General features: G+C 49.3%; 3 protein-coding genes across 10 annotated transcripts; 1 reads left to right on the forward strand and 2 right to left on the reverse strand.

Moving 5' to 3' along the window:
• Position 1: 1 nt before the first annotated feature.
• LOC6615000 (probable isocitrate dehydrogenase [NAD] subunit alpha, mitochondrial) lies at positions 2-3,337 on the reverse strand. Of its 2 annotated transcripts, XM_002039381.2 has the most exons (6): positions 3,207-3,337; positions 2,871-2,939; positions 2,208-2,375; positions 1,425-1,819; positions 1,231-1,366; positions 2-1,163 (listed from the first exon to the last, which is right to left on the reverse strand). In XM_002039381.2, exons 1-6 carry the CDS (start codon positions 3,231-3,233, stop codon positions 825-827), a joined length of 1,134 nt encoding a protein of 377 aa, XP_002039417.1. In that variant the 5' UTR covers positions 3,234-3,337; the 3' UTR covers positions 2-824. The 2 variants fall into 2 exon arrangements, with proteins under 2 accessions (XP_002039417.1, XP_032580848.1); XM_032724957.1 differs by lacking the exon at positions 2,871-2,939 and having other exon boundaries at positions 3,207-3,336.
• Positions 3,338-3,633: 296 nt separating this feature from the next.
• On the forward strand, positions 3,634-12,185 carry LOC6615001 (REST corepressor). Of its 7 annotated transcripts, XR_004362428.1 has the most exons (12): positions 3,634-4,163; positions 4,519-4,828; positions 4,900-4,947; positions 5,008-5,142; positions 5,226-5,440; positions 5,501-5,674; positions 8,302-8,783; positions 9,014-9,227; positions 10,005-10,193; positions 10,263-10,967; positions 11,037-11,655; positions 11,740-12,185. XR_004362428.1 is itself a non-coding variant. In XM_032724946.1 (11 exons), exons 2-11 carry the CDS (start codon positions 4,612-4,614, stop codon positions 11,118-11,120), a joined length of 2,463 nt encoding a protein of 820 aa, XP_032580837.1. In that variant the 5' UTR covers positions 3,634-4,163; positions 4,519-4,611; the 3' UTR covers positions 11,121-12,185. The 7 variants fall into 7 exon arrangements, 6 of the variants coding, with proteins under 6 accessions (XP_032580837.1, XP_032580839.1, XP_032580838.1 ...); XM_032724946.1 differs by having other exon boundaries at positions 11,037-12,185; XM_032724948.1 differs by having other exon boundaries at positions 3,634-3,926; positions 11,037-12,185.
• Positions 12,186-12,327: 142 nt separating this feature from the next.
• LOC6615002 (deubiquitinase DESI2) lies at positions 12,328-13,011 on the reverse strand. Its single transcript, XM_002039383.2, is given in 1 exon segment — positions 12,328-13,011. A coding segment is annotated over 1 exon segment (510 nt). The 5' UTR covers positions 12,876-13,011; the 3' UTR covers positions 12,328-12,365.
• Between the last annotated feature and the right edge of the window lie 27 nt (positions 13,012-13,038).

Raw genomic sequence — 13,038 nt, forward strand, 5'->3', positions numbered from 1 at the left:
GTGTTTTTAGTTTGGTTGTTTCCTTTATTGAGTTTTAACAATTGCATGATGACTTTGAATTACAATTCGCTTAACCATTAATAACAATTGCTTTCATAGCACTTGTGTATTTCTCTCTTGGTTTGAATAAGTTTTACTTGCGTTCTGTTTAGAATTAAATTATTGTAACCGTTACACTCAACTTTCCACTTTTCACACGTTTTGCCTCGAATTTGACAAAATTTGCTTTCTTTTCTTTTTTAAGAGGGTCGGCTGCACGCTGCACAGCACAAGGAGCTCACTTAACTCAACTGAACTCAACTCAAGGGGCTAAACAAATTAGAGAATTAATAATCAATAAATTAGTTAAGAATATCCTTTTGCATACGAATTATATAAACAATAATAACTCAAGGTGTTAGCTGGATGGCGACAAAAATACTTTACTATCGCAAGTAAAATTGGCAATTTAACGAATTTTAACGCTTGCAAGTTTGGCCTAAGCAAATTAAATAATATACCTAGGTATTCGAACATAAAATACTTTAGGTAGTGTTAGCTATATAGAAATTTTGTTGTTTACGGGGCGAGGGATGCGCTGGCACGATTTGTAAAAGGTTAAACGTAGGAAACTTTCGGCAAAGTATAGTGAGTGTGGTTGTTGCTGCTCCTGCTAGATATTTTTTTTTGGTTTGGGGCGAGTGTTTAATTGCTGTTGTTCATACTGCATCATCCTCCTCCTCTGCGCAATATTCCTGGCGTAATTCTCTGCTCTATTCTCATCGGTTGTTGTTATGGTTGGCGATACTTGCTACAGCTTATGCGGATGGTCCGTGATCCGCCGTCTACAGCTTGGCGCAGATCTCGTTCGTGAACTCGGAGCACTTGGCACGGCCGCCCAGATCGCCGGTGAGGTACTTGCCCTCCTTGATGGTCTCGAAGGCGGCACGCTCGATTTTATCGGCGTACGTGTTGAGCTCCATGTGGCGCAGCATCATGACCGCCGACAGCAACAGGGCAGTGGGATTGGCCAGATCCTTGCCGGCAATATCGGGGGCGGTTCCGTGCACGGACTCGAACAGGGCACCGTTCAGGCCCATGTTGCCGGAGGGTGTCAGGCCGAGGCCGCCCACCAAACCGGCGCACATGTCAGACAGAATATCACCGTACAGATTGGGCATGACCTGGCGAAGGAGACGGCATTAGCTTAGCGCCGATACTATACTTTGGCGACTGGGTAATTCGACTCACCAGCACGTCGTATTTTCCGGGGTTCTGGACCATGTTCAGGCACACCGTATCCAGATACTTCTCTTCGAACTGGATTTCGGGGAACTTCTGGGCCATGTCGCGGACGCAGCGCAGGAAGAGACCGTCGGACATGCGCCTGTGGGAAGGTAGGAATTAGGATCAAAAAAAACAAGTACATCTCGTGGCCCACTTACATAATGTTCGCCTTGTGCACCACGGTGACCTTCTTGCGGTTGTTGTTCTTGGCGTACTGGAAGGCGTACTCGGCCACACGCTTGGAGGCCTCCTCGGTGATCAGCTTGATGCTCTGGACGACGCCGTCGACGATCTCGTGCTCGATGCCGGAGTACTCGCCCTCGGTGTTCTCGCGGATGGTGACCACGTCCACATCGTCGTACAGCGTCTTGTAGCCCTCGAGACTGCGGCAGGGACGCACGTTGGCGTACAGATTGAACTCCTTGCGCAGAGCCAGATTCAGAGACCGATGGCCCTTGCCCACGGGCGTCATCAGAGGACCCTTCAGGCCGATCTTGTTCGTGTTCACGGAGTCAATGGCGGCCTGTGGGATGCCGAACTTTCCGTCGGGTCCCTGTTTACATGTTACACAAAAATAAGCAATTAATGGGCTATGTTTTTCTGATTTAATTTTTATTTAATTTCGATTTTGTTAAAAAATAAATAATTAAAGCTAGCTAGCAAATTGTTTTATATATGATTTTTTTTTGGGTCTAATACTAATTCGCAAACTAATATTTCGCGAAAATATTGCATGCATTGGAATCCATTGATTTGGCATTTATATCGAATATATGGAAATGGAATGTTAACTAAAGCCGCTGGTTGCATTTCAAATTTACCGCCCAACCGTAGTTGCCACCTGTTGTCAAACGGCCATGCGCTACGAAGGCGATGGCGCTCAACTTGGATTTGAAATGGCAAGTTGAACAACTAACTCTTGCTGGGATTACGACACTTACCCGGACGGGGGTCACGTCCACGGCCTCCCACTCGATGGGCACATTGGCGGCGGTGAAGATTTTCTGCACGGCCGCAGAGATCTCGGGTCCGATGCCATCGCCAGGGATGAGGGTGACTTTCTTGGTGCCTGAGGAGTAGGACCGGCTGGCGGCGGGAGTCGCGTTGACCTGGAAAATAGCGAGACCATAGGCGGGTTTCAGAGTGGTCTGCAGAAATGGCATGCAAGAAAACGCATAGATGGGCAGCAGCAGCAGCAGCATCTAGCGGGATTACATAAGTGCCCATGCCAAACAACAAATCCCGTCCGCCTTCCCCCCGTGCCAAACAGTTCGTCGCGTTGAGGTTAGAGTGCACAAATGATTCCCACGGCGCTGATAAGGCCGGAAATCAGGGCCCAATCTCGGTAACTGCTATTTTTCCGCCTCTCGAGGAGGGGGTGGGATTCTCGAGGGGCTGAGCAACCCGCCCTGCCCGCCGTTATCGATATCTCGGCCACGCAACGAGGGAGCGAGAGAGAGAGTGTTATGTAAAGTGAATGCGAATTGTAATGCTGTGCTCTTTTCGTTTTCGCCGGACGGACAGCTGATGTCCTGGCGGAGGAGGTGGTGGCACCCACTGCGGATCCCGGATTCCGTCGCTGCCGCCGCTGTTATGGAACCAACCTGGCTCACTACTGGCGTCGCAGTCACCGCCGGAGCATCACGCGCTGCGATCAAACCCAGTTGATTGAGCTGCAAGTGTTTTGCGTAATGTGTTGTTGTCGTTGGGAATCGCAGATCATTGGATCGGTGGTTTGCAGGGTTGGTTAGCGGGCGTGGAGTTGGAGGACAGGAGCGTCGGACGAGAAACAAAATCGCAATGTTAGTGGTAGTTGGCCAGTATTTTTTGGCCAGCACGTAATCAACTGCTGTCCTGCAGAATTGGTTTGGTCGCTGTATGGTGGGGGAAGAGACGCGACGCGGGGCGGGTCAAGTCGCTTAAGTCTAAACGGGTCTTACAATTTTCTGTATGAATCTAGCAGCCATTGCGATGGATCGGTTTTTGCACTGATTCCTGCCGTATATTATATAGAAAAAAGTCTGTCTTTTTAGTCTGCGCCCGCCGTAGTCGCCACCTTGCGGAAAACTGGCGAATCTGCGGTATATCGGCCGATAGGCATGCGGGGGCAGCGGCGTTGCCACCTGGAATGCGCTCATATGGGGGTGGAATTACAAATCACCGATATCCGCGTTTTTGTATGCACTGGCTTGCAACAGGCACATAATTTATGTACCAGCATGATATGTATGGCGTTAAACCACATTAAAGTTGGCTGTGGATAAACAGATGTCGAATATCGATTTCGTCTGCCCGAAATTCAGTACAGCCTGCCGTGTGGCATCCCTGTGCAGGGCACAAGCGAAATATCGAAGCGGCATAATCGATAGTTTGTGTATCCTTTGCAACCGTGGCTGCTACAGCCACAGTTTAAATTAATTTGAGCATTCGCTCAGTTTTCTGCCGTATATTCTAGAAACAGTGTTGAGAGTGTGCATTAAAAAGGGGCAAGCGAAGCCGTTTCTCGATCTCCAACGAAAACGGGGATAGGATAATCCAAGGGGCCGCCTGCCGAGGACCCAGGCGAGGGCAAAAAATCAACCGACAGACAAAGCTGAACTGCGGTCGTCGGCGACAAAGTGCGCTGTGCCCACGGACGACCAGAGAGAATCGGTACGCGAGTGAGTTTTTTTTTCCGCGTTTCAGTTTGGATTTCAGTTACCTGCGCGCAACAACTCCGCTGGCCAGCCGTTCGCAGCGTTCCGTAACTGAAGTTTCTGGCCAAGAGTACCCATATTCAGTAGCCCCAGCTCCGCGTCCGGCAGGCCGAACTGCGTAAGCGGGCGAAAACGGTGCGTGCAGTGAGATCCGTGTGGCAGCGTCTTCGGTTGTGTGCTTGTGGGGCACCAGAGTACCAGGTAGGCGTCCTTCGAGTCCCTCCTTGTCATTCCGCCCAGCCAGATTCGGATTCCTGCATCCAAATCCAAAATGCATTGCCGTTTCCAAACTCAGCTGGCTTGGCTCTCACCCATACACCTATGCACGCGTCGCTCGCACACGCAACACACGCGCATACGCTCACACGGACGCACGCACACTTATGAATGTATCCGTTTGACAGCGCACTTCTGCGCTCGTTGCGGGAAACCTCTCGCCAAGCGCACACTCTCGACGAACGCGGTGCAGAGTTTCTATTTGCTGGATTTTTCATCCGGAGAGCAGAGTATCTGTGTCCGAATCATTCGTTAACACATGTCCCCACTGTTATTGCAGCTCCGCAGTGCTCGTGTTCGCTAGTGCTCGTGTTTGACCAAAGCTACCATCCTGGAGAAGCATAACAAGCGCGCCCAGCTCATCCGGGACAAGATGGTGTTGGCGGAGCGCAACACCACGGATGTGGTGCGCAACGGGCGTCGTTCGCGCGGCCCCAGTCCCAATACGCACACCACGGGCGGCGTCACCAACAGCGCCAGCCTCGTGGGCAGCGGCAACAACAGCGGCAACTCTGGGAACGCCAATGCGAACGAGAAGACCACAGCTGTTCCAGGTGCAGGCACGCCGGAGAGCTCCGACGACGACAACTGTAAGTGAAACGCCTCTGAGTTATCTTCCTGCCACTTCAGCCCACTTATCTGTACCTTCTCCCTTTTCCAGCCACCAAACGGAATGGCAAGAGCAAGGCCAAGCAGTCTGAGTACGAAGGTGAGTAGCTGGAGGCTTTGTCCGCACGATGTGGTCTTTAAACAAATGTCTATTTCACAGAGAAAATCCGCGTTGGGCGCGACTACCAGGCGGTTTGTCCGCCGCTCATTGCGGAGGCGGAGCGCCGCCCGGAACAAATGAACGAACGCGCCCTCCTCGTCTGGTCGCCCACCAAGGAGATCCCCGACCTGAAATGTACGTATTACTGCCTTACTTCCCCTTTGATCTCTGGGTTGTGCCAGCGAAAAGAATACTAGACACGTATTGTCACCTTGCAGTGGAGGAGTACATCTCGGTGGCCAAGGAAAAGTACGGCTACAACGGCGAACAGGCATTGGGCATGCTGTTCTGGCACAAACACGATCTGGAGCGTGCCGTAATGGACCTGGCCAACTTCACGCCCTTCCCGGACGAGTGGACCATCGAGGACAAGGTGCTGTTCGAACAGGCCTTCCAGTTCCACGGGAAGAGCTTCCACCGCATCCGCCAGATGGTGAGTGTGCCGCGCATATTGTTTTGAACCGCCTAAATACAATTGCAACTCCGACCACAGCTGCCAGACAAATCCATCGCCAGTTTAGTCAAGTACTACTACTCGTGGAAGAAGACGCGTCACCGCAGCAGCGCCATGGATCGCCAAGAGAAGGCCATCAAGGCGGTGGTAAAGGATGGCTCCGAGAACGGCAGCGAGGTGGGCAGCAACGAGGAGTCTGATAACGATGACAAGGTAATTATCTGTTAGAACTAGCTAAGCGAAAAGCCAAGAGATCCCTTCCACAATCCCCCCACAAACACGCACACACATACATACACTTCGCTCATCCACACACAATCGCTTCGAATTGTATTAAACTTTGAAAACACAAACCACATCCAAAAAGAGACGGCTCCTTCGCCTCTCCCCGTAGATCCACGTCCCCTGGCGTCTCCAGGAATCGCCAAAGTAGGCAGCTTTTACCGCAAAGTATCGCATCACAAAGAGAATATAGACTACTTCTATTAGGGCTAGTATAACGTATGTAAATCTAGGCTAAGGCTACTGGAATTGGTTATCATTGTGCCCCAAAGTAATTGTGTAAGATTGTCCACGACAAAGGATTGTGATTAGGCTATGCAAATGTGTATTAAAATGTATTCTTTACTCCGCCAAGGGGTTACATGGGTGGCACAAGCCGAAATCGGTCGCCATTAAAGGATATTTTCAAGACCACTCTTTCACTGGACACATTTTCGCTGATATCTATGGAAACCGAACAATTAGATTTAAATTAATACAAAACAATCAGCATAACTTGAATATGTGTAAAATCTGATTACATTTCTATTTAGTTTCCGTATCTACGCAAGTACTGATTAGGCATTTTATTGTACTTAAATGACATAACTTGTTGGGTAACCCATGTGACCCCTTAAGTGCAAACTTTTGAGTGTATCCAGGCGCGGGGAAACTGAGGAGCCGCAACAATGGTTCTCAAATCCTTTCAATCAGCCTTGTTTTGCACTAAGAAGCTGTGATCAGTAGCCGTCTGCTTGTTGAACCACAAGGCTAAAAGAGAGGCGGGATTGACAGAATATCGGGCTAATCCCCGACTTGCCAATGGTTGGTAGTGTGGACTGTACCTGTTCCCCCAGGGATCCCTCACCATTTTCAGCCAGCGATGTATGTCGTTTTGAAAGTCTGGTTCGTTATTTTTCAGATAATCGCCGTGCCTGCACACATCTCATAACATTTTCAATCACTACCCACACACAAACGAATACCAAAAACAATAATTGACCAGCATCCATAAGAATTAAACGCAGTAATGATACGATTTTGTTCGCACACCGCAGAGATTGCGCCGCACACACTTGCGAATTAATATGTATTCCGCGAAGGTTGGCCTGATTTGGTTGGTTTGGTTGCCTGCAGATGTTCTTTGCATCGCGTTGAATCGCCAAATCAGGTTGACTGGCACTCGACTAGGGCATATAAACAACCAGATTGTTCTTTGCTCACACACAACACGTACACCTATATAAATAGTATATACAACTTAAAATATTTTTTTTTAATTATTATAAATAGAATCGTAAATTATTAAACTTAAAATAGTTATTTATATAACGAGATTGATTAATTTAAACAAAGCAAAGCCCAAAAAGTTTGTACATTCATCCATACATACATAGTTGTATACCGTGAGTGGAAAGAAAGGAGAAAGGCAAACACTCGTTTCTATACCCAAACTCATCCTGCCACAGACGATAATCATAATGGATCACCACACCTAATGCTAAGCCTAAGAAATGCATATCTTGTTTGCGAAGAGATTAAACAACAACCCAAAAACCAACAACTTATATGTGTTTCTTATTCATAGAGATTCGTTTCGTTTCGCTTTTCCGTTTCCGTTTCTGTTTCCGTTTCCATTTAAATTTTTTGTTTCCCAATCGCTCATCCTCATCCAACGACATGAACCCACACATTGCCCCACAACAATCTATGTATATCTATCTATCGCTATGTACACATGTATGCCTTAAGTTTCCACCTTTATCACTGCACCTCTTTGAAACTTGATCCCTCTTTCCCTGCTCAAACTAATCAGCCATGTCCACTGATCTCCGGCGTCCTTCGCTAGCGAATATGTCTGGCTAAATCGAACCAAATGCGTAATATACTTTTAAGGACCCACCCACTTCACCTAAACATAAGACACTTGCTAGAAAGCGAACCCACGACATTAGTGCTTGATGCCCTCGATACACAGGCATCCTGTAGAGGAACCTTTGGATCTGGTTCCATACTGTGACAACTGTTTCCCATTCAGATATACTTGGCAGCGGCGGGATGGGTGTTCTAGGGAATAATCATGACTGGGATGGGTTAGGAGGAATATTGGGCAGTGGGGATGTTGGGATGAGAGAGCGTGGCAAAGCATCGATTGAAGTGCAGTTGGTGAGATTAGGAATTGACCCGGAGAACAGCAACAAACAACCCAAATGCAATCTTGTACTTGTTTAAGTGTGTTTCCAACTGAACTAAAGCAACAACCACATACATTTTTTTTCTCTTCTCTTTGCATTCACGGTACGAACAAACCAAATCCAACAATCAAAACACACCATATTATAAACAATAACCCCATCTGAAAATGTCCGAAACCGAACGAACCGAAACCTAACGAAACGAACTGCCAATAACCAATGTCGAACCCAAATCAAATGCAAAACCCCAATCGAATCGAATCGTATAATACCCTGTGTTGCTCGGTGTCCATTCGCAAAACGTGACTCGCATTCGAAACGATTGTTGCTGCAACTGCAACCGCCATTTGGAATGCACTTGCGGATGAAATCCTGGCTGGGCAGAAGGGGCATGGCACCGCTAGCACCACAAATACCATCGACGCCACCACGACTTCAACCAACAACACCACCAACTCCAACACCACTTCCCCCGCAAACACCATTGCCAACACAATCAACAGCAACCACAGCAGCAGCAGCGGCGGCGGCGGCGGTGGCAACACCAACAACAACGGGGAGGAGAACATCCAGGTCGTCGGCGGGAGCCACACCAGCAACACGAGCAACAACGACACGGACGCCGAGCAGTTGTCCCTCTTCGCCGGAAACGCCCAGATCGAGGAGATGCTGGCACTCGGCCTAACCGCCGATAGAGACATCGGCTCCAATGGCGGCAACAACAACAACGGCGAGATGGGCGGCGATCCCGGCCTGATGCGACGCATGGTGGTGGGAGGATTTTGCAAGATTTGCAACGTGGTCTGCCATGTGCTGCACGACTCGCCGCTGGGGCGCATGTGCAAGAGCTGTCACACCCACTGGAGGTAGATATATGACGCCAGCGCCGGATGTTAACCAAGACACCAAGCTAATGCCAAGTTTTCTATCTCTCTTCCCAACTCAACCCCTGTACCAACCTCACTTTCGACAACGATCCCGAACAAATTCAAACCAAACGCTGCATTCATTTGAACTTTGTCGTTTTGCCCGCGACCATCCACACTCACCCAACCAAACACACCAAAAAAACCACCCAAACACCGGCGATCGGCAGGCGCACGGGCAACCGGCGACCCATTTCCGGGCCGGAGGGCAATGCTCCCCGAAGGTCCACACACAATTGCGCCGCCACTGCCGATCGGTCCAAGCGCAAACCGCCCAAGGACATGTACATCAACCACGACGACCTCACGGCCCTCGCCAGCTGCAGGAATCCCAGTCTCTATTTGGCGGAACGCGAGCGGAAGCTTACAGCCCTCATGGCCGAAGTAAGCAGCGCGATGGGGCGGAATCCCATCATACCATTTATGAAAAAGTGGTTTAGGCGTAGTAGGAGTGACATTGGGACTTGCTGCGACTTGTTAGATATGGAGTCAGGATGTAGTAGAATAGTCTTTCAGGGATCTCAGTAATCAATGCCATGATGCAAAACTCCCTCAAACCTAAATTGAAATCCCGAGTGTCGTTTAAGCCCTTTCGGTTATTTGAATTATGTTTTCCTAGATCAAATCGTTTTATATCTAAGACTCACAAAGAAATCATTAGAACATATAACCCAATATCCAGATTATGGATCAGAGCTGGGAGCTTGCTTGGTCTTTGTGCCAAAGACCACTATAATTGTATATTATATTATTTATATGATTATGTTAGTCTCTGGTTGCACCCATGATGTATGTAATTATAATCAAACAGTGTTGTTAAAATGCAGAAAACACTGGTTGAAAACATGATTGTAAGTTCGTGCAGTGCCCTTATCTAGTATTTTTTAGGTTTATTTAGTGATCAATTTCGTATGCGCTTGATCATAAGAAGTCAGTCAAAGCTACATTCATAAGCAATTATCGAATAATGGAGGAGCTTTTCAATTTATATTGCACAGTAAAGTATTGCGCTGCATTCCTTGCGAGCAGAGGCACCACCTAACCACATCCCACACACACTGCACCATATCATCGAACACCACTCACACAACCACTCACAATCCAAATAGACCCACTGACAACTTTCAACTGAATGCTCCCCTGCACCCTGACCCATTTCAGATACAGAAGAATAGGCAAGTAATGGAGCAGCTAGACAAGGAGTGCGAAACGATCAATGTGGATGATGTGCTTTCCAAGCCGGCGGCAGCCAACACCGAATCTGCCCAGCCACGCATCTCTGCCCGTTGGCTGCCGGACGAGATCCAAGTGGCTCTGCTCGCGATCCGCGAGTACGGAAAAAACTTTCCTGTAAGTGAAACTTCTATCGTTCTCCCGAATTGTCCCGCATGGCGACTAATTTGCGTTTTATGCTTGCAGATGATTGCCAAGTTGGTGGCCACCAAAACGGAGGCGCACGTGCGCACCTTTTACTTAAACAATCGGCGCCGCTACAATCTCGACCAGATCGTTAAGGAGTACGAGGCTGGCAAGTCCGAGGAGTCGGGCGCAGAGGAGCAGACCGAGCCTGCTGTCGACGCAGCCGCGGCTGGCGCAGCAACCGCATCTGCGCCCAGCGCAGCTGATTCTACATCCGCCACGAGCGCGACAGCAGACAGGAAGCAGTCCACCGAAAACAGCAACAACGGAGTTGAGGCCGTGCAGGAATCGTCGCCCAAGAAGGAGGACCCAAAAAAGCCGGAACTGGCAGCGGCTGTGCCCAAGCTTGGCGCGGCCGAGGCAGTAGATACCGTGGCCACTGTGGCATCCAGCACAGCCACTGGCGTCAGCGCTGCCGCCACCTCCGCCAGCAAGCCCAGCACCAGTGCTACAATCACCATTATAGATGAGTCTGACACGGCCACGAACTCGAGCAGCGACGTTGTCACCACTGGACTTGCCGCAGCCACCGGCTTGTCCGCACTGTCCAGCACAACTAGTGCGCCCGCACCCAAGTCGCAGACCAGCAGCGAGGAGTTGTCCACTCAGAAGTCCAATCCCGCGAGCGGGACCGCCGCCACAGGAGCTGCAACGGGCGGTGGCCAGACTGCCAACAGCGCCAGCAAGCGGGATAGCTCTGCATTGGTGGGTTCATCGTACTGCTGCTGTAGAGCTGGTCCATTTCTAATAGCCGTCTCTTCTCCTCCTCCACAGCCCGTCGCCGAGCAGCCGCCGGCCAAGAAAATCGCGCTCAGCAGCGCAGGCGGAAGCAGCGTCGCAGAGTTCCTGGCCAACTGAGGAGCGACGTGTTCACTGGCGATATATATGCACGCGTAGATATATACCGATACATAACATAGATTGATGTTGGGGGACGACGTCCAAGAACTGTGCAGCCGGCCATGCGGTTGATCATCGGATTAGTTATTTTTTTTATTCTCTTAATTGTCTTTAAACTTGGGACGCATTTATCGTAAAGAAAGCATCACGGCTTTATCTAGGCTTGTAGAGATTAGTTCGTTTGTATTTGGGGTAACATTGAGACAGCTCGATTACACATAACACACCTCCGAAACCCCGGGGATCGTACATACATAAGCTCTGCAACTCACGTACGTAATCTTCGACTCCGTTGCACGGAGAAGCAGCTCCGCCGAGCACCGCTGACGCAGGAACCATGTATCTTTCACAACAATGTATAGGTCAGAGATATTTTTAATGGGTTTGACGGGTAGATACTGTCCTACGGCGGATCGGGGCCACGTAGACCACACAAAGCTAAGGATTAGTGCGCCCCAAAGGGGGAGAAGTCGTCAAAATTGGCGCAGTTTATGTATGTAAAACTATGATAATGAGAGTTGTACGCGTGTAAATTAATAACCAAACTCATCATTTTTTTTTTCTTGACATTACCTAGCATATAACAAGTAACTGGGGTAGCCCTGCTGCCATCACAGCTACCCTGCCTAATACAATCTGGAATATCACCCATCCGGCCTCACCACTTCGGCACTTCGGCGAGTAGTTTCTGTTAGGCTAGCAGCATGGCATGGCTAATGGTGTGGCCACCACCTGGCCACCATTGTATACAAACAAACAAGCAGCGGTATCCACTTAGGAAAACAGTCTATAATGAAATAGGAGGACGCATGTTGTGGCAGACGAAACTGAATCGTACTAAACCGAAACCGAAAGCTAAACCTAAACCCTAGTATCCTAAGTATCTACTGGCCTATGAAACTCGATTTCCCTGTTCTTAGTAAAAGAGGTCTGAATAAGAAGTTCGCACATCTCGGATTCGGATTCGACTTGCCTGAGTCGCTGTCCAACGAGTTGTTAACAATAAATATACTATAAATATAATTAACATTGCTCTTGTTTTCCATGTTTTCCATTGGGTGGTTTAACTCCTAGGATTGGGGCCACTATGGTGGGCTAAATGAAATCCTTTGATGAGAACCCAGATGCTTTCCATTTTCCTTTCCCATTAACAGAAAGCTGCCGCTGATTATGTATGTTGTATTATTAAGGCGATATATATGACTAGAGCTGAAATCGACTGGACTGAGGGTAATGTGTTGGCCTGGCGACCACAAAGCGCTCGAGGAACGGGACACAGGTAATGAGGTAGGCCAGGCGATTGACCCAACGCGGAATTTTGCGGCCGCAGACGAGGCGCGCCAGGCAGTTGGAGAAGTGGTTGCAGTTTTTGCTGGTCAAGTGGTAGCTGGTGCCGCGGAACTCGAGGCCCAGCAGTTAGATGACGCGCTTCACTTCGGCGCAGGTGAAGTTGGTGTAGCCCAGCAGAATGCTCTTCCGGAACCGGAAGTGCTCGCCCAGCTCCTCCTGCCCATTACGCGGATGAATCGAGAGGTTGATCGCCAAAAATGCGTACTCCCGTCCGTACATCTGGACGCCGGAGTGGAAGACACCCACGCCCAGCGGAAAAGTGTAGTCGTTGCTGGTGGACAGATCGTAGATGTTGAGCATCACCGGCTCCCTGTGCCGAATGTCTTCGTTACTGCTCTCCCTGACGCCGCCCAGGCAAGGCATCCCTCTCAGGTCACCCAGGAACACTTGACGGTTGAGGAACACCAAAATCGGATATCGCAACCACTCACTGGACTCCACGAACGTCAGGAGTTGGGAAGCAAACTTTGAATTTTTGAATACGTGGAGTTGAGTTTAGTTGGTTTGAGTGTGAGTGGAGTATGAT

This window comes from Drosophila sechellia, chromosome X, assembly GCF_004382195.2.
Source record: "Drosophila sechellia strain sech25 chromosome X, ASM438219v1, whole genome shotgun sequence".
In the NCBI taxonomy this organism is placed as follows: Eukaryota; Metazoa; Arthropoda; class Insecta; order Diptera; family Drosophilidae; genus Drosophila; species Drosophila sechellia.

Excerpts from the sequence above, each read along its gene's own strand:
- LOC6615000 (XM_002039381.2), bottom strand. The coding sequence starts at position 3,233 with ATGGCTGCTAGATTCATACAGAAAATT. Across the intron at positions 2,376-2,870 it reads CGACGCCAGTAGTGAGCCAG|GTCAACGCGACTCCCGCCGC; the intron begins GTTGGTTCCATA and ends GCTATTTTCCAG. Across the intron at positions 1,367-1,424 it reads GTGCACAAGGCGAACATTAT|GCGCATGTCCGACGGTCTCT; the intron begins GTAAGTGGGCCA and ends ACCTTCCCACAG.
- LOC6615001 (XM_032724946.1), top strand. The coding sequence starts at position 4,612 with ATGGTGTTGGCGGAGCGCAACACCACGGATGTGGTGCGCAACGGGCGT. Across the intron at positions 5,143-5,225 it reads GGAGATCCCCGACCTGAAAT|TGGAGGAGTACATCTCGGTG; the intron begins GTACGTATTACT and ends GTCACCTTGCAG. Across the intron at positions 10,194-10,262 it reads AGTACGGAAAAAACTTTCCT|ATGATTGCCAAGTTGGTGGC; the intron begins GTAAGTGAAACT and ends TTATGCTTGCAG.